Here is a 19356-nt window from a genome sequence, read left to right as displayed (position 1 = left end):
AGCAAATGCAGTAAGGGTTTCAGATCAAAAGCATAATCTTTAAATATAACTACAATTTACTGTGTACTTGCGCATGCTGGGCATCGTATGTAATTTCATTTAATCCTCAAAACTACCCTGTGAAATTACTTTCCTTTGATTTTTGAGACAGATTCTTGCTCTGTCGCCCAGACTGAAGTGCAGCAGCACAATCTCAGCTCACTGCAACCTCCACCTCCCAGGTTCAAGTGATTCTCCTGTGGTCCCAAGTAGCTGGGACCACAGGCATGCACCACCAAGCCCGGCCAATTTTTGTATTTTTTGTAGAGATGGGGTCTCCCTATGTTGCCCAGGCTGGTCTCGAACTCCTGGGTTCATGTGATCCTCCTGTCTTGGCCTCCCGATGTGTTGGGATTATAGACGTGAGACACTGCACTGGGCCCCCTCTTTTTCTTTCAAAAAGAAGGGTCAGACTCTCCTCATTTCTCCCTGCGAGTGCTGCTGACTTGGCAATCCGGCAGCCCTCTCTACACACTCCTGCATACACCTTTCTTTACTGCCTGTCTCCATCCCACCTTCACACTTTCCACTGAGCCGTGGGTGCTGACTGCTCTAGGAGGGGTGGGCAGTCCTTCCTGCCAAGCCTGGGTTTCTAACTTTGTGGCTACAAAACTCCTGGGGAAGGGAGAGGAGCTGGAAGGGAGAAGAGAAGTTAAAATGCCTTAAAAAAAAAAAAAAAAAAAAAAAAGAAGTTTTTTTTTTTTTTAAGAGATAGGGTCTCACTGTGTTGTCCATGCTGGTCTTGAACTCCTGGGCTCAAGTGATCCTCCCGTCTCGGCTTACAGGTGTGACAAAGGCTCTTGATTGGGGAAATTGTCTCACAAATCGGAATCTGTATGATGCCCTGGGATTCCAGCATGAGTGGTAAGGGTCCTCATTCCTCCCACCCTTCTACAAGGCCACTTACCACCAGGGCTCAGCTTGGAACTGAGGAGCTGGCCCATTGCGGCAGGTACAGCAGTTAGGAGTAAAAAGAAAAAGAAAAAAATCCATGAACATCAGCTTTGGTGGCTTAGCAGATTTTTTAGAAGTGTGAAATTTATCTGTGTATTACTAGAGAGCAAAAGCATCATTCATTTATTAAAAAAAGAGAGAAGAGAAAACCAGAGTCCTATGAAAATGTCTTTAATTTTCATCTTTTGGAAATACATTTTTCATTTTTATTTCCACCATACAAAAATGTGAAATATCTAACAATGATCTATCTGAAGCAGGTGAAGCGAAGCAGCGCCATGAGCGTTTGTCATTGCTGTGATCTGTTTAAACAGAGAATGGGCTGGGACATGTAGATTTGCACGATTTCACACACACACACACACACGTATGCACACACGCTGCCGTACCCCGAGACCACCATCCAAACAAACGAACAGAGACTCTGGAAAGTAAACACAGCGCCACGATAAGAACAGAAGTTAACCCTTTTACTCGTACATCCCCCATGAGAAACTCACGTCTTAGGAAAAAGGAACTCTACATAAATATGCCCAATGGCCAGGGCATACAGCAAGCCCCCTCATGGGTGGACGTGAGTGAACATCTTCCTGATGGAAGGACAAGTGTGAGAACGTCATGTTTTCAGGCAGCTATGGTGGGAAGCAGGGAGGCACAACTGATATCTCCACTGGGAGACCAACTGGGGGCTGCAACCGCCTCAAAATCTCAGCGCGAGAAGATGCACAGGCAGGGGAGTACACCCCCAAATTCATGATCACGGCAGCTGGAACGTCAGCTCTTTCTGCAGATTTCACAGCCAACACTCCCCATCAGGCAGGTTCTTAAGCACACTGGGTCATGACAGGAAAGGCCTCACACAAGCAACATGGAATTCACTGGTTAAGCACGTACACATTCATGACAGCCTACAACCGTGATGAGTGTCAACGTCAACAGGCAGTTAGATTAAAAAGGGAAAAAAACCACAGCCACAAAAATAAAACCTGTTCCCCCCACCCCCAGGAGACAACTAGGTTTCCAACCCCTCCCATACCACATTTGATTAAGTTAAATACAGTATGGCTTCCAAATGTGCCAGCCGGCTCTTGCTCACAGCGACAGCACCAGCGGTTTGCTGCCCTCAGGTCCTGGTTACCATGTGTCAGGAACTTCAAAGAGTGTGGCAGGGCTGTTCATCGAGATGCTTCCTGGTGGGAAAGAACGAAACAATATGAACAGCAGGACGGCACCTTGAGGAGAACACGACACGACCAGCAGAGAGACAGAGGGCCTGCGACAGCTGCAGACAGGGCCAGCATCTGGCGGCACAGTCGCGCTGGAAAGAGTCCACAGACAGGTCTTGTCTAAGGAGGGCATTGCCCAGCATGGGAAGGTGAAACCACAGAAACATCACAGGGGGGCAGAGGAAGCACCTCCCCGCCTCCAGCATCTATCTATCTATTTCACAGGAGTTAAACTGTAGCCATGCGCAGTATTCCTCACTGAGCACCACGCTGGATTCTTTGCTGGCACTACAGTGGGCATTTAATTCATACAATCTTCATTAAAAGGCCAACAAGGTGGTACCACTATCCCCATTTTACAGATGCAAGAACAGATTGAGAGAAGTGGGGTAATATTACCGGATGTACAGAGCTAGTAAGTGGCTGAGATGGGGTTTGAATCCTCCCACAGGACCAAGATCCCTGCCAAAGTCCCTGGAAACTGAGTTTCTGTGTGCTGTGCTGTGGCTGTGCCTAGGTGAGAAATCTCAGGTGGGCAGCTGTAAGGCAGAGGGAAGCCAACGACTGGGGGTTCCAATATCTCAACAGGGGCAAAAGAAGGTTGCAGCTTTTTCCAGCTTCGGTGAAGCTGGCTGGGGTCCTCTTCTTGGATTGAAAAGATCTCTTCAGTGACAAAGTTTCACCTCAACGTCAGAAGTCTTTCTTTTTTATTCATGCCACTTTGTACAATAGCAGCAGCTGCGGCCAGCAACTGAGCTGGGATCTGGACTTCGATGAATGCGAGGGAAGTCAGGAAAGAACATGTTCATAATGGAAAGTGTGGCCCAACCAGGCATCAGCTGCACAAGTGGTGCCATGCATTAAGTCATAAAGTAGGGCTGGCAGGGAAAACTGGCAGTCTGTCTTCTAGCCAAGATTTCAGAAAGGGAGAGAAGTCTTCGATGATACCTCCAATAGGAAATAACTTAAATATGGAGGGGGTGCAGTGTCTTACAAACTAGGGAATCATATCACTGAGTTCAGAGTGGTTATCATCAATAACAGGGATGCCTAAAGATAACGAAGTCTAAACACAAGAAAAAACATGAAGAGAATTTCAGCTAACATGAGAATTCCCACTTCTGATCATTTACTGTGATAAGATCCAGGGAGTTAGGATGAAGAGACCGGGAGAGGGTAATTGGAATCTTTCTGCCCTGGGTCTCATCGCTGTGAACAGGCACATTCTGGGACTCCCAGTAACGATGGCGAGACCACTCCTGAGAAGTGAGGGTGGGCAGGAGATGATCCACTGAAAAGGACTCACGGGGTCCAGTGGCTCACGGGGTCCAGGCAAGGGGCCTGTGATAACCTGCAGCTAGCCTGGCCTTCCCAGTCACACACTGATACAACAAACACTTAACTGTATGTAAACAAACATCCACTAAGGGCACTTTTATAATTCACATATGAAATAAATATTGCAGTAGCCAATTAGCCATTCTAAAGGTAAAAGCTACAAGGCCAAATGTGGGGAACTGAAGTAAATTAAATCCAGCTCAGAGGAAAGAGGAAGATAAATTGCTAAAAGCAACTGCACTGCAATACTTGTAATCTGCACCCGCCAATCTGCACCTGCCATTAGTTGGGGTGTGTGTGTGAGCGCACAGTGAGCCATCAGACACACAGGAAGTGGTTCCATGAAGAGCTGACAGGAAATAATGGAATAAGCAAAAAGTTCTGGAGTAAGGCAAGTCAGGTTGGACCATTTTACTAGCTGCATAACCTTGAACAGGTCTCACTGTTTCGTCTAAAAGATGGACCTAGTACTATTTTATGTTGCATAGGACTTCTGTGATACAGCAAAGTTGCTGGGCAAGTTTTTAATGAACGCTAGGTCTTTTCCCCTTATCAATAAGCTGACCCAACATGGAACATGGCTGTTCCCCAGGAAGCCAACAGTCTATAGTCAAAAAGATGCTAGTTTTCACTGCCTACCTGTGCAGCTGCTGAGCAAGAATGATGTGTACAGAGGGGCCAGAACTGTAGAAGCCATCTACAGGAGACCCAGACCAGAGGGGAAATGAAGGCCACTAACAGTGTTCTTTCCAGCACCTTCCAAAAAGGGAGAGCTGTAGATCAACAATGGGCCAGTCTCAAAACTGGCAGATAAGAAGGTATGGTTTTTAAAAAGCAGCAGCTATGGTCAGGTTTCCACAGAACTCATTTTCACAGCCCTGTTTTATTGGAGTGTAAGGAATCATTTAGGAACAACTTTTCTTTTTAAACAGATACTTGGCTGTGTTTGGTGGCTCATGCCTGTAATCCCAGTACTTCAGGAAGCTGATGAGGGAGGGTTGGAGCCTAGGAGTTTGAGACCAGCCTGGGCATCACAGGGAGACCCCACCTCTACAAAAAATTTAAAAATTTGCCAGGTGTGGTGGCACACACCTGTGGTCCCAGCTACCTAGGAGGCTGAGGTGGGAGGATCACTTGAGGCCAGGATATGAAGGCTGTGGTGAGCTGTGATAGTGCTACTGCATTCCAGCCCAGGTGGGTGACACAGTGAAACTGTCTCAAAAAAAAAAAAAAAAAAAAAAAAAGAGGGACGGAGGGAGGAAACAAACAAACAGATATTTAAGAACATCTGTCTCCTGCTACAGTGGACCTTAATCCATAGCTTGCATTATACACAAAGATTAACTTGAATTGTACATTTTAATTGTAAAACCTAAAACTGTAAAACTTCTGGAAGAAAACATAGAAGAAAATATTTGCAACTTACAATTATGCAAAGATTTCTTAGATATGACACCAAAGGCATAATCCAAGAGGAAAAATCTGATACACTGGACTTTATCAAAATTTAAAACTTCCACTCTTCAAAAGACACTGTTAAAATAATGAAAAGAGGCTGGCTGCAGTGGCTCATGCCTGTAATCCCAGCACTTTGGGAGGCTGAGGCCAGCAGATCACGAGGTCAGGTGTTCGAGACCAGCTTGGCCAACATGGTGAAACCTGTCTCTACTGAAAAAGTACAAAAATTAGCCGGGCATGGTGGCAGGCACCTGTAATCTCAGCCACTCAGAAGGCTGAGGCAGGAGAATCGCTTGAACCCAGGAGGCGGAGGTTGCAGTGAGCCAAGATCGTGCCACTGCACACCAGCCTGGGCGACAAAGCAAGACTCTGTCTCAACAGCAACAACAACAACAACAACAACAACAAACCACCACCACCACCACCAACAACACAATGAAAAGCCAATCTAGAATATATTTGTAAAAACTTAAAAGGACTTGCATCCAGAATCTATAAAGAACTCTCAAAATGCAGTCAGAAAACAACCCCAGAAAAAAGGGAAAAAATGAAAAGATATTTCACCAAATAAGAAATCCAGATGGCAAAAAAATCACAGGAAAAGATGCTTATTAGTCATTAGGGAAATAAAAACCAAAGCCACAATGAGATACCACTACATACCCATTGGAACTGCTGAACAAACAAGCAAAAGGGGTGTGTATCAATATCAAGTACTGGTGAAGGTACAGAGTGAGCCGAAGCCTTGTATCCTGCTGGGGGAAATCCAAAATGGTGAAGCCACTTTGGAAAGAGTGTATCAATTTCTCATAAAATTAAATCTATAGTTACCATATGACCCAGCAATCCCACTCCTAGATATTTACCCAAAGAAAATGAAAACTTAATTCATACAAAAACCTGTACACAAATATTTATAGCAGCTTGATTCTTGGTTGCCAAAAACTGGCAACAACCTAAATGTCCTTCTCCTGGGCGACGGATAAACAGTGATACCTGCATACAGTGGAATACTACTTAGCAGTAAAACAGAGTGAACTAAGGATACACACAACACCACAAATCTCAAACGCATCATGCTAAATGAAAGAAGTTAAATGAAAGACTCAAAAGGCTAACTATTGCATGATTCCAGGTATATGACATTCTGGAAAAGGTAAAATCGCAGGGACAGAAAGAAGACCAATGGCTGCTGGGATCTGTGTGGGGGTTGGGGGAAGGATCAACTCCAGAGGGGCATGAGGGAAATTTCTGGAGTGATGGAGTTCTATATCTTGATCGTAGTGGTGGTTATATGACTGTACACAGATGTCAAAACTCATCAAATTGTATACCTGAAAGTGATGACTTTCACTGGGTGCAATTATATCTTACTGAAGCTGACCTGGCAAAAGATATTAAGAACAGTGTTTTAAAAGAAAACCAACAGAATGTTAATATGAAATACTATGCTTGTAGTTAAGATTATTTAAAGGGGGAAAAGGCAGGATACAAGTTGCATGCAGGGTGTGAGGTCGGCTGCAGAGCAACAATGCTTGTTACCACAGCATCAAGTAGGGGGCTGGGGGGGGGCCTGTCTTCTATTTTTCTGCATTTTCCAAATTCTCATGCTGAGTACGTTATTTTTATTAACCAAAACAACAAAAAATTAAAAGATGGGGAACACAAAAGGTGAATATTTCTACTTTTCTCCCCTTTACCTAACTGGAGTTGAAATGGAGAAACTCGAAGGCATAAGCATTGCTTTTTCCAGGTGAATCCCAAATGGAATCTAAGAAGCTGCACAGGACACTAGAAGCTTCCCATTGTATCCTCTTCCACAGAGTGGAATCTGTACACAGGAAGGTCCTTTGGGAAGCTGCACACAAATTTCTAACTAGGAAACGCTCAAGGGGGTATGCCTTGGGGCCAATTTCCCACACTAAGAAGGTGAGCCCCCTTCCTGCAAGGGTGATGACATCCTGGAGTTGCCAGGAGGAACAGGAAGGGCACAAATGCACACTGAGTGCCCTGCCTCTGCCTCACTGCACAGCAGCCCACACCTCCTTCACCACGTTCACTGCAAACCACACTTGAACATAGTAATTAAAAGGCTCCTTGGGAGGTTGCTCGGCTGCCTCAGCCTGGTCTCTCAGGTGACCGACAGCAGCAGCTGTAGATCTTGTTTCTGACTTTAATGAGGCCTATAACAGCATGAGGAGACTGCTGCTCTAAGTAGGTTTCTAAATTTTTATACTGTAACCCTCAGGGTTTCAGCTTGAAAAGTTCAGCAGGTTAGTGAAGACTCCAATAAAACTCCAGGTTCTTTGGCAAACACTTAAAAGGTCTAACGTGTTGTTTTAAATGTTAGGGGAAAAAAAGACTTTGAACAATGTCTGTATTTACAGGACAAAAAATAACCAGGAATAGTCAATGTATCTCCTTTGGGCATGCCTCTGTAAACACTGTCTAACTAAGGTGCTGATGGAACCTGCGCCTAGGGACCAGCCAGCAGTATTTTCAGAATGGTCAGCCCAGGCAGCATCAGACCATCCATGCGACCCTGAGATTTTCCAGAGAAGTGGGAGGGTGGGCAATGTTTCTCCAGGCCCCAGGAACACACCAACAAGAACAAGTATGTGACAGAAATCGTCAATTAAACATGACCTGGGAAAACAGTCACAATTCCTAAAGACATTTTATTCCAGCATTAATGGCATGCAGAAGTTTTCCTTTGCGTACCAATTGAGTATGTACCTAGAACTGCTCGGATGGAAAGTGAGCACAGTCATATCAACACAGTCATATCAACACAGTCATATCAACAGAAAAGGAGGGAACTTACGCTGTATGTTCACCTCCTGAAAATAGGATCGAAACAACCACACTTAAGAGAAAAATATTTGCTGAGTACATAGTATATACATAAACTATAAGGCCTGAAGGAGAGAGGTCACTTGGCTTTCCTCCCGTTCCTCCTTCCTCTTTCTTTCTTTTTCTCTCTCTCTCTTTTTCTCCCTCCCCTCCCCTCCCCTCCCCTCCCTTCCTCTCCCCTCCTCTCCTCTCCTTTCTTTCTTTCTTGAGACCGAGTCTTGGAGTCTTGTTCTGTCGCCCAGGCTGCAGTGCAGTGGCGCCATGTGTTCTCACTGCAACCTCAGCCTCCTGAGCTCAAGCAAGTCTCCTGCCTCAGCCTCCCGCCTCAGCCTCCCAAGTAGCTGGAAGGACCACCATTCACAGCTAATTTTTCTATTTTTAGTAGAGACAAGGTTTTGCCATGTGGGCCAGGCTGGTCTCAAACTCCTGACCCAAGGAGATGGAATAACAGGCGTGAGCCACCATGCCCAGCCTGCTTGGATTTCTATCAAATGATTTTATCACATGAAAGTCTAGATTGGTAATTGTTTCTGATCTAGAACAGCTGCAAGAAACACTCACCTTTGTAAAGAATCCTTCATTTCCTCTAAAGTTTGGATACGTTTTCCCAGCCTCCCACATATATAGATACTTTTAAGTCTGCCACTCTAAGCCTCAGTTTCCTCTGTACAACTGGGACAGAGTATCTGTGCCTTACTGCATGTTTAAAAGGTCTAGACAAGACAATAAAGGATGTTCCTAGCACGCTAATAGTATAAACCCAATAAATAGTCCTTTCTTCCGCTATTTATGTCATTTTGTTATTTGGGATTGGGTCTCTAGCACTTAATTCTTAGTGTATCTTCAATATCAAAATGTATACTATGAGTTCATATGCTTGGGTCAAGAAAAAAATCAAAAGAAAAAGAACAGATACAAAGAGATTACACTTTTTTTTTTTTTTTTTTTGAGACGGAGTTTCACTCTTGTCACCCAGGCTGGAGTGCAATGGCACAATCTCAGCTCACTGCAACCTCTACCTCCCCGGTTCAAGCGATTCTCCTGCCTCAGCCTCCCGAGTAGCTGGGATTACAGGTGTGCACCACCATGCCAGGCTAATTTTTGTATTTTTAGTAGAGATGGGGTTTTGCCATGTTGGCCAGACTGGTCTCGAACTCTTGACCTCAGGTGATCTGCCCACCTCGCCCTCCCAAAGTACTGGGATTACAGGCGTGAGCCACTGCACCTGGCGAGATTAAATTTTTAAAAATGTGTTTTGTGTGGTATTTGTTGAGCACCAGTTGTTCTGGAATTGCTACAACATAGGATATTCCAGCGTCCTATTTTTGCTACTTCCTCCTTGGAGGAAGTGCCCTTTTATGTCTTTCATGCCCTCACTGCCAGTGCTGGGCCCCCAAGCCCCCGAGGATCTGTTGAGTACCTGCTGAGACACTTTTCTGAGTACCAGAGCTCAGACCCAAAGCCTCAGCACTGTTTTGGGTTGGACAGACTTTGTCACGCCGTGCCTAGCACTCTAATACAGTTCCTGCCACCACCCGAACCAGACCCTCGCGGCTTCTGGCACATTCTAAATACCTCTGAGAGTTTAATGCAGACCCTTAACAGGGCTTGAACTTTGTACTCGCACTCATTATGGGACCTTATTAAAGTAAATGAGCAAGTCAAATTGGTTGATTCCACAGGTTCTGCACCTGATATCCTGACCTACATCCTGCTAATACTAATAGGATTAAACACTGAAAACAAACCAGTTGGAAAGGATCCATTAAGTTTCCACCTGGCACCGTCAGGGGTCTTGCTCGACGAATGGTGCTCCAGAAGAAAGCTCGATTCACTCAAGTTCTCTGATTCAATTAAAAGTTGTCAAGATGTCTCTTTTTCTCTCTCTCTCTCTTTTTTTTTTTTGGTAGCACTGACAAAGAAGTACAAAATCTACAATTTTTTTTTTTAGCTCAAATCTTGTGGCAGTGACAGCTTTACTGTCAATGGGAGGAAAAAAACCCCTATTTTAATTACAGTATTATAAATTCAAAACCCTAAATAACTTATAGAAAGTTTTCACTTAAAACGATGAAAGCTATAAAAGGAACTAATCTATTAATGCAGTCTTAGTTATTAGTTATTTTAATTTTAATATTTTTCAGATTATGCTGATATAGAGGGGAAAAACGAAAACCTTGTCCCTGAGAAGTAATAAACTAAAAAAATCCAGAAGAGAAAGATATGAAGGACAGGAATGCAAGAGGGGAAACTCTCCTGCCCCTCTAAATCCTGCTCAGTATGATCTCTAGAAATCATGCTAACATTTATTATTTTAACATTTGTTGAGCACATGAAACATGACAGTGGTAATAAAGGTATCAAATATGAAGACTAAGGATGCTACAGATTAAAAACTTCTCCAATACTTTTTCTTTCTTTTTTTTCTTGAGACAAGGTCTCGCTGTGTCCCCCAGATTGGAGTGCAGTGATGTGATCATAGCTCATTGCAGTCAAAACTCCTGGGCTCAAGCGATCCTCCTGATTCAGCCTCCTGAGTAGCTGGGACTACAGGTCCATGCAGCTAATATTTAATTTTGTTTTTTTTGTAGAGACAAGGTCTCACTTTACTGCCTGGTGTCAAAACTTCTGGGCTCAAGCCATCCTCCCACCTCAGCTTCCCAGAGTGGTAGGATTATCGTTGTAAGCTACCATGCCTGGCCCCCTCCAATAGTTAATTCAGGGAAAGGAGAGGAGGTAAGTAAAGAGAGACACCCAGAGTCAAGGAGACAGCTAAAACATCCAATCCAGGCTTCAAACACGAGTTTAAGTTTTCTGTTGAAATTCAGTTTCAGCATAATGTATAAAAAGCATATGTGACATTTTTGCTACTTGTCTGTTTTCATTAATAACAATGAGATTCAGAAAACTCCCCACAGATCGGGCCACATGCAAAAGTGGATTAATTAAAACAGTGATTTCATAGCTTGGGTATGAATCAAGTTCCATTGCTTGACTACTACTTTCCTTTGATTTGATTGTTAGTTCTGCTAACCGTGACAACTGTCACAATGTGAGACAAAGGAGAATGATTATAATTGTGTCTGGGTCAGTGTCTCTCAACACATAACCTTGGTTAAAAGCACTGGCTTTCTTTTGTGTGTGTGTATGTGAGACAGGGTCTCACTCTGTTGCTCAGGATGGAGTGCAGTGGTGCAATCTTGGCTCACTGTAGCCTGGACCTCCCGGGGCTTAGGGAGTCCCCTTACTTCAGTCTCCTAAGTACCTGGGACTACAGGCACGCACCACCACACCTGGCTAATTTTTGTATTTTCAGTAGAGACGTGGTTTTGCCATGTTGGCCATGCGGGTCTTGAACTCCTGACCTCAAGTGATCCACCCGTCTTGGCCTCCCAAAGTGCTGGGATTACAGGCGTGAGCCACCAAGCCTGGCCTCACCGGCTTTCTTGTAGGACAGCCTTAATGGCTCTGGGACTTTGGGTAACTCACATAACCCTTTGGGCCTCCGTTTTCTTAACCGTAAAATGGATAACGATGACTATCTCAGGATTTAAATGAAATAATTTCTGTTACACATTAAGCATTGTCCTCGCCCCAGTAGAAAGCACTCAATAAGCAGTGGCTATAATTACTGTCACTGTGACTGCTGCCTTGCTGGACCACCCCCAGCAGCAGGGAACGGCCTTTTCCATGTGCTGACTGACAAGATGCCCTTCTGGCCTCTTGCTCTGGCCCTGCGTGGTGTGTGTGCATGAAGGGCTGAGTGAGGCACATCTGCGGGTTGGAGAGGACATGGGATTCAGCTCAGGTGGGCCTGGGTCTGCCTTTCGGCTGTGCTTCTTTTTTTTTTTTTTGAGGCGGAGTCTCGCTTTCTTGCCCAGGCTGGAGGGCAGTGGCCGGATCTCAGCTCACTGCAAGCTCCGCCTCCCGGGTTTACGCCATTCTCCTGCCTCAGCCTCCCGAGTAGCTGGGACTACAGGCACACGCCACCTCGCCCGGCTAGTTTTTTGTATTTTTTAGTAGAGACGGGGTTTCACCGTGTTAGCCAGTATGGTCTCGATTTCCTGACCTCGTGATCCGCCCGTCTCGGCCTCCCAAAGTGCTGGGATTACAGGTTTGAGCCACCGCGCCCGGCCTCGGCTGTGCTTCTTAAGAGCAGCATGGCCCTGCACACTTAGCCTCTCTGAGCCCAGGCATCTGCTTCATCAAATAAAGATGATGAAATAAGGAGTGAAATGGCTCCTACTACAGCATCTAGCATGTAGTAGGCTCTCAACAGGTGCTAATTTCCTGTTTCGTTTGCTTCTTATGTAATTCTGCTTAGGAGAGAAATCCAGGTTGCCTGGGGGTTTTGCTGGAAACAGTGAAAACTCTGCTACTGAAAATAACATGTAGGAGGGGCCTCAGCACACATTTAAATGCACATTTTAAATATTGAGGCTGCTTTAAACACATCAGCAAAACCTCTACACCACGGAGGAGAGAGAGATTACCAAAATAGACTAGCCATCTTTAACAAGGAGACCCCCCAGGCCTTATGCTACCCCAGCCAGAGCTTTTTAGGATTCCTCAAATTAAATTAAATTGATCCTAAAAATATCTGCTCTGGTGGAAGACTACATGGGCTTTGCCACCAAGTGAAGCCTTGCTATAATTTCTCCCCCAAAATAGGAGTTTCTAGAGCATTTAGAGTCTACAGCCTTCAGCAAGATCTAATACAAACCTGCTGGAGAAAGCTCCTTCTTCATTCTTTTTAATTTCTTGGCCTTTTTCCTTCCCTCTGAGAGGGGCTCTGCACAGGAGTCAGTCTGCTCAAGCTCAGCGTCGGAAATCTCCCCCGACACTCCGTCCTCCAGGCCAGCTTCCTCTTGACTAGGACTCAAATTTCTCTTTCCTACTGTGCTGGGAGCTGTAAAACTGAAATGCAAAAAGTGGAACAACATGAAAGGTGCTGAGAGTTACAGGAAGACTAGTCTATAAAAATATTTTAATACTCTTAATTCTATTAACACTCAGCCAGCCATCAACAACATGGGCAGCTGCTGCCTGTGTGTAAAAATTAAAGACCTTATTATGAACTGAACTCTGAAAGTTTACCTATAACAAGCTTATTCAGAAAAAAGTCCTAAATTAGGCTTCTAAATAGATATATACAAATCTAAGCTGATCCGAGTGCTCAAGAACAAATTTGTACAGTTCCTAGTCTCTATTTTGATAAAACTATTGTAACCGAATAGTAGAATAGAATAGTAGAGACACTATAACTAAATAATAGTTTTGATTACATTAAATCAGAAGATAGGATTATTCCCTTCATGACTCCCCTAATGGATAAACAGCAGAACTGCAGAATTCTTCAATCAGTTTGCTATCCCACTGCTTAAAATTTGGATATAGTTACAGAGCATACCCTACCTTCATGTAATCCTCTTCCTTTCCAAAAAGATGACTTGTTAAATGTATAATTAAATCTGGTTTCATTTTGAAAGCTTTATAGGATTTGACATATTGAATTAAATCAGATTATGTGTCCTGATTTTTCCTTAAGAAAATGTTCCCTGAAATATAACTAGATAAAAACCGTGGGCCGGGCGCGGTGGCTCAAGCCTGTAATCCCAGCACTTTGGGAGGCCGAGACGGGCGGATCACGAGGTCAGGAGATCGAGACCATCCTGGCTAACCCGGTGAAACTCCGTCTCTACTAAAAAAAAGTACAAAAAACCAGCCGGGCGAGGTGGCGGGCGCCTGTAGTCCCAGCTACTCGGGAGGCTGAGGCAGGAGAATGGCGTAAACCCAGGAGGCGGAGCTTGTAGTGAGCTGAGATCTGGCCACTGCACTCCAGCCTGGGCGACAGAGCGAGACTCCGTCTCAAAAAAAAAAAAAAAAAAAAAAACCGTGTCCACATAGCCAGTGAGTCCTTTCTCCTCTAAATGGGTCTCAGAGATTTTTTTATTATAGCCCCCAAGTTATGAAAAGCCTCAAATAAATTCAAAGCATTCTATTTAGGAGATGCCATTCAAGCACACAGGGAGGGTGGGGAGTGAGAGAGATAAAATGATCCTATCACCTTTTCCTAGGAGGTGGGTGCTTTTAAATATCTATCTATCTATCTATCTATCTATCTATCTATCTATCTGATTGTTTCTGAGACACGGTCTTGCTCTGTCACCTAGGCTGGAGTGCAGTGGTGCAATCTTGGCTCACTGTAGCCTCTGTCTCCCGGGTTCAAGTGATTCTCCTGCCTCACCCTCCCAAGTAGCTGGGATTACAGGCACCCATCACCATGCCCGGCTAATTTTTTTTTTTTTCTGAGACAGAGTCTCACTCTGTCCCCCAGGCTGGGGTGCAGTGACACAATCTCAGCTCACTGCAATCTCTGGCCCCCGGGTTCAAGCGATTCTCCTGCCTCAGCCTCCTGAGTAGCTAGGATTACAGACATGCGCCACGAAGCCCAGCTAATTTTTGTTTTTTTAGTAGAGACAGGGTTTCACCACGTTGGCCAGGCTGGTCTCCAACTCCCGACCTCGTGATCTGCCCGCTTCGGCCTCCCAAAGTGCTGGGATTATAAGCTTGAGTCACCACGCCCGGCCTCTGCTAATTTTTGTATTTTTAGTAGAGGTGAGATTTTGCCATGTTGGCCAAGCTGGTCTTGAATGATGGACCTCAAGTGATCTGCCCGCCTCGACCTCCCAAAGTGCTGGGATTACATGTGTGAGCCACCATGCCCAGCCAGGAGGTGAATAGTTTAAAATGTTCTATATAGAAAACTCTGGCTCCCTAAATATTCAAGTTCCTCCACATTACTCCTGCACTCAACATCTTCCCTGAATCTGCCAGCTGTACTTGACGGTACACTCAGGGGACGGAGGAGAACACATTGCCTTCCTGGTGGTTCTCTAAGGCATGGGAAGCAGAAGAGGCTGGAGCACTCATCCTCCTATGACTGGCTGGCTAGCCTTTCATTGGTCCTCTTTTTCATGTCTATTATAGACAGTTTTCTGAAACATCTCTTTTAATTGAGGGACTATGGAAAAAAGTGAGGGTATTAATGGTAATGTTTTAGGGGGGGCTGTTAAAAATGTATGCTAAAGTTTCCTGTTTAAAAACTGATACCTTTAAGAAGATTTTTTAAAGACTAGAAAAAGTTTGGCTGATTTCAGAAAATTTAGAAAATTCAGAAAGTATAAAAAGATAATAATGGTTCTTCCATCATGAAAGGGGAACAGGCCTAAAAATTCCTTTGCATTGCAAATTCAGGAACCTGGTAGCCTCTGAGACATACAAAAATGTTTAATGAAAACTCAGCTTGAACCACGGGCATTAAAAATACTCTGTGAAATATAAAGTCTAGAAATAGCTGCAACTGTACATAGAAATCTACTATATAACAGTGGTATCTCTAAATACTGGGGCATATATGGATTTCAAAATAATGGTGTTGGGACAAGCAGAAAAGGATAACATTAGAACCATTCCTCACACCATATGAAAGAATAAATGCCTAATGGATTAGATATCTAAATGCAAAAACGGGAACTTTACAGGTACTAAAAGAAAACGTGGGTGAATGCCTCCAAAATCTAGGTGTAGAAAAAGGTTTTCTTGTCATGTCTCACAATCCAGACATAATAAAGGATTTATGAATGTGACCTCATAGATGTAAACATCTTTTGCAGGGCAATAAATAACATAAGCAAAGACAAATGACAAACCAGGAGGAAATATTTGCAACCTGTATCACCGATAAAGGATTACTGTCTCTAACAAATTATAACTCAAACTTGCAGAGAAAAAGAAAGACCAAAAGTCCTATAGAAAACTGAAAAAGCTATGAATAAACAGCTCATTACACACACTCCTTAAACACATGAAAAGATGTTCAACTCCATTCATAATGCAAAATAAAAACACTGAAATATCACTTCTCATCCACTAGGTTTTTAGACTGGCAAAAACCTTCAAAAGCTTGATAATATACTCCATCAGTAAACTGGGGAAATGGGTCCTTTCTCACATTACTGGTACGAATGCAAAATAGCACGACTTATTCTTATGGAAGGAATGTGGCAATATCTAACAAAACCGCATACACTTCCAGGAATTTAGAAGATATACCTCCTACAATGCAAAAATATGTATGTACAAGTTATTCATTACAGCATTATTTGGAACTGCAAAATACTGCAAAGTACCTAAATGTTTAAGCATAAAAAACTGGTTGAATACAAAACAGCACATACAATCAATGAATTACTAAGCAGTTACCAAAAAGAAAGATCTCAAAGAACCGAAAATGATGATGGAATGATTTCCAGTAAAATATGTGCAAAAAGCCAAGTGCAAAAGAACAACTTATGAACCTGGTATGCCCAATCTCAAATAGGGTGTGGGAGAGAATTGCAAACAAATCCTGAACCCTTTAGTAGGTTTGCTTCTGTAGTAGAATGAGTGAAGCAATTCTGAAAACACTTAGCTGCATGATAGCATTGGGTAAATCAGTAAATGTGCTGATGTTTCTGGAAGACAGACATAAACGTATTAGAATAAGGGAAGATAAGGAAGAACCCTCTGAGGATAGACTGAAATTGGAGATATGGGTTTGGGCTTGTGATTTCTAAAATAAGTATGCATATATGTGTTCATATTTATGTATACATACACATATATATACACGTATATTTATTCAGGGATAGATAATTGTATCTATCCAGGCACAAAATTCCCAGCTCTGTCTACAGAAAGGACATAGAAACACAGACACCACAGAAGCAATGGGCATATCTACTGTCCAGATCTTAGTTTCTAATACCCTACCAAAAGGAACCAGGGCTCCTCAAATAAGTGGCTGATTCCAGGCTCAAGGGAGATAAATTATAAAATGAGTCTAAAATATTTTGCAATACCAAAAAGTAAAAAACTTTTAGGCATGTCACAGGGAAATAGGAACTAGCTTGAACGGAAAGGGCTCCCACTGGGAAAATCTGAGACAATGTATGCCCTCTAATTTATTAGGGGGCAGTAATAAATTCTGAATCACTGAAAAAAAAAAAAAAGGAATCCATGAGTCTACATCAATACGTAAGACAAGGAGAGGGAAGGGAAAGAAGAACTCCAACTCTCCACTACAAACCTAAATTTAAATTGCTTGGCACATCATCCAGGATCCTCTATCATCTGGGTCCCAATCTGCTTTCCTGGCCTATCTTTCACTAGGCAGCCAAGCTGCAGAGACTATATAGGTTTACCTAACGAAGTCCATCGTCCGTACTCTCCCACATGCCCATCATCCCACCAGAAGTTTATCAGCCCAAATAAATCCCACACTGCCCATTTCAATGTTACTGTTCATGCTAAGACCCTACTGCCCATCTCCTGCTCAACATCACTCTCCTCCAGGAATGTTCCCAATCCCTGTTTACTGTTCTTTCCATGCTTCCCATAACACTCTGCTTGTCTGTCTCAAGAGGACTTTAACTCGTTCATCTTATTTTTTATAATAAACCGAAACTAGGAGCAGTGCATCCACAGGAGAATGGATAAACTGGGCTATATTCATACAATGAAATATAATTCAGCAATTAAAAAATGAATTACTGTTAACTCCAACACCACAGATGAATCTCAAACATTCTAAGTGAATAAAGCCTTCACAGGAAAGGGTGGGTATTTTATAAACCCATTTATATGAAATTCCAGAAAAGGCTAAACTAATCTTCAGAGAAAAAAATTCAGAAAAATGACGGATATGGGACGGTAGGCAGGGATTGACTGGTGGAACATGAGGGAACTTTCCGGGGTGATGTTAATTTTCTGTGTCTTTATAGGAGTGTGGTTTGGTCAAAACTCCTATCTTGGCCAGGTGTGGTGGTTCACACTTGTAATCCCAACAGTCAGGGAGGCCAAGGCAGGAGGATTGCTTGAGCCCAGGAGTTCAAGACTAGCCTGGGCAATGTGGCAAAACCCCGTCTCCAAAGAAAAAAAAAATACAAAAAATTAGCCAGGTACAGTGGTGGCATGCCTGTAGTCCCACCTATTTGGGAGGCTGAGGTAGGAGGACTGCTTGAGTCTGGGAGTTTGAGGTTTCAGTGGGCCATGACCATCCCACTGCACTCCAGCCTGGGTGACAGAGACCTTGTCTCAAACAACAACAACAACAACCACCACTTCATATCTCAACATCATGTGGCTATTCTATGGACATAGAGATTGATTCATTTTAGCATTAACTGCAAGCAATGATTTTGAAGGCACTTACTAGAATACACTGGTTGTGTCCTAACCACAGGTTATTATGGTATTTTTGGCCAACAAGACCCATGCATCTGTAATGCTCCTCTCCATAAACAACTGACTGCTCTGCAACAAGGACTCCGCCGGATGTGCTTCTGCAGGGTTCTTGTTTCTATGTAACATTTAAGTTTACAAAGAATTTTCCTGAATAGTTTCTCAATTAATTTACAACTTTATTTATTTATTTATTCATTTAGGGACAGAGTCTTGCTCTGTTACCCAGGCTGGAGTGCAGTGGTGCAATCTTGGTACACTGTAACCTCCATCTCCCCGGTTCAAGTGATTCTCGTGCCTCAGCCTCCCAGCTAATTTTTGTATTTTTAGTAGAAACAGGGTTTCACCATGTTGGCCAGGCTGGTCTTGAAATCCTGACCTCAGGAGATCAGCCTGCCTCGGCCTCCCAAAGTGCTAGGATTACAGGCGTGAGCCACCGCACCCGGCATACAGCATATTTCTTAATTGCTAATCTGTAGTTTCTGCTCTCAAATAAGTCTTTTGCTTCCTAGGAGAGGTTAATGGTTATTGGGCATCCTGCCTGAGAAAGCTCTCAGATATATGTGGAATTAGTTTATTTCATATAATGTTTCTATATGTATGTAAGACCTGCCATCCTCTAATAAAAATAAAAGCTGTGATTATATCCCATATAACTTAACTACGGCAGTTTTAAATAAAAAATAGTTTTAATTATACATTAAAAACCAGATATATGTAATACTGCCTTTATAAATGTGATTATATATTTGGAAGGTACTGCTGTGCACACGTGTGTGTGCACTCGTGTGTGTAGCACTCTCAATACCTGTATGTTGATGAGGCATTCTTTTATTAACTGATTTTAAATGTCAAAAGGTAAAATGAGAGGCAAAACAATCTCCCATTCATATGGTCAGATTTTACATACAGATTTATAATGTACAAAGTGAGCTAGTTTATAATGAATATGAAATGGACATTTAAATCCACTGTAAGAAGTGGTGATTAATTAAAAAATAAAATGTCACAGACACAGCTTGGTATGCTAAAATTGAACATTAAACTTTGATTAGTGTTTTGTTAAAAGCTAAGTTACTGTCAATTATCCATCAAATTCCACAAGTGTGAACATCTCCAGTAACTTTTTCCTTTTAGTAGAAAAAAATGTTTGCTTGGGCCGGGCGCGGTGGCTCAAGCCTGTAATCCCAGCACTTTGGGAGGC

At 43.2% G+C, this 19356-nt stretch overlaps 1 protein-coding gene across 5 annotated transcripts in view; it reads right to left on the bottom strand.

Annotated features, from left to right (window-relative positions):
• Positions 1-1148: 1148 nt before the first annotated feature.
• The window catches only part of PARN (poly(A)-specific ribonuclease), a 200060-nt gene continuing 181852 nt past the window's right edge, over positions 1149-19356 (bottom strand). For 3 of the 5 annotated variants that reach the window (XM_031658442.1, XM_031658444.1, XM_031658440.1), the window contains 2 exons: positions 12592-12785; positions 1149-2183 (listed from right to left, as the gene is read on the bottom strand). In XM_031658442.1, coding sequence (XP_031514302.1) covers positions 2128-2183; positions 12592-12785 — 250 coding nt within the window. In that variant the 3' untranslated portion in view covers positions 1149-2127. The remainder of the gene's footprint in view (positions 2184-12591; positions 12786-19356) is intronic. The other 2 variants (XM_031658443.1, XM_031658441.1) reach the window with 1 other exon arrangement.

This window comes from Papio anubis, chromosome 18 (assembly GCF_008728515.1).
Source record: "Papio anubis isolate 15944 chromosome 18, Panubis1.0, whole genome shotgun sequence".
Lineage (NCBI taxonomy): Eukaryota > Metazoa > Chordata > Mammalia > Primates > Cercopithecidae > Papio > Papio anubis.
Note: the sequence above shows the minus strand (reverse complement) of the source record. Positions and strands in the feature narration are given on the sequence as shown.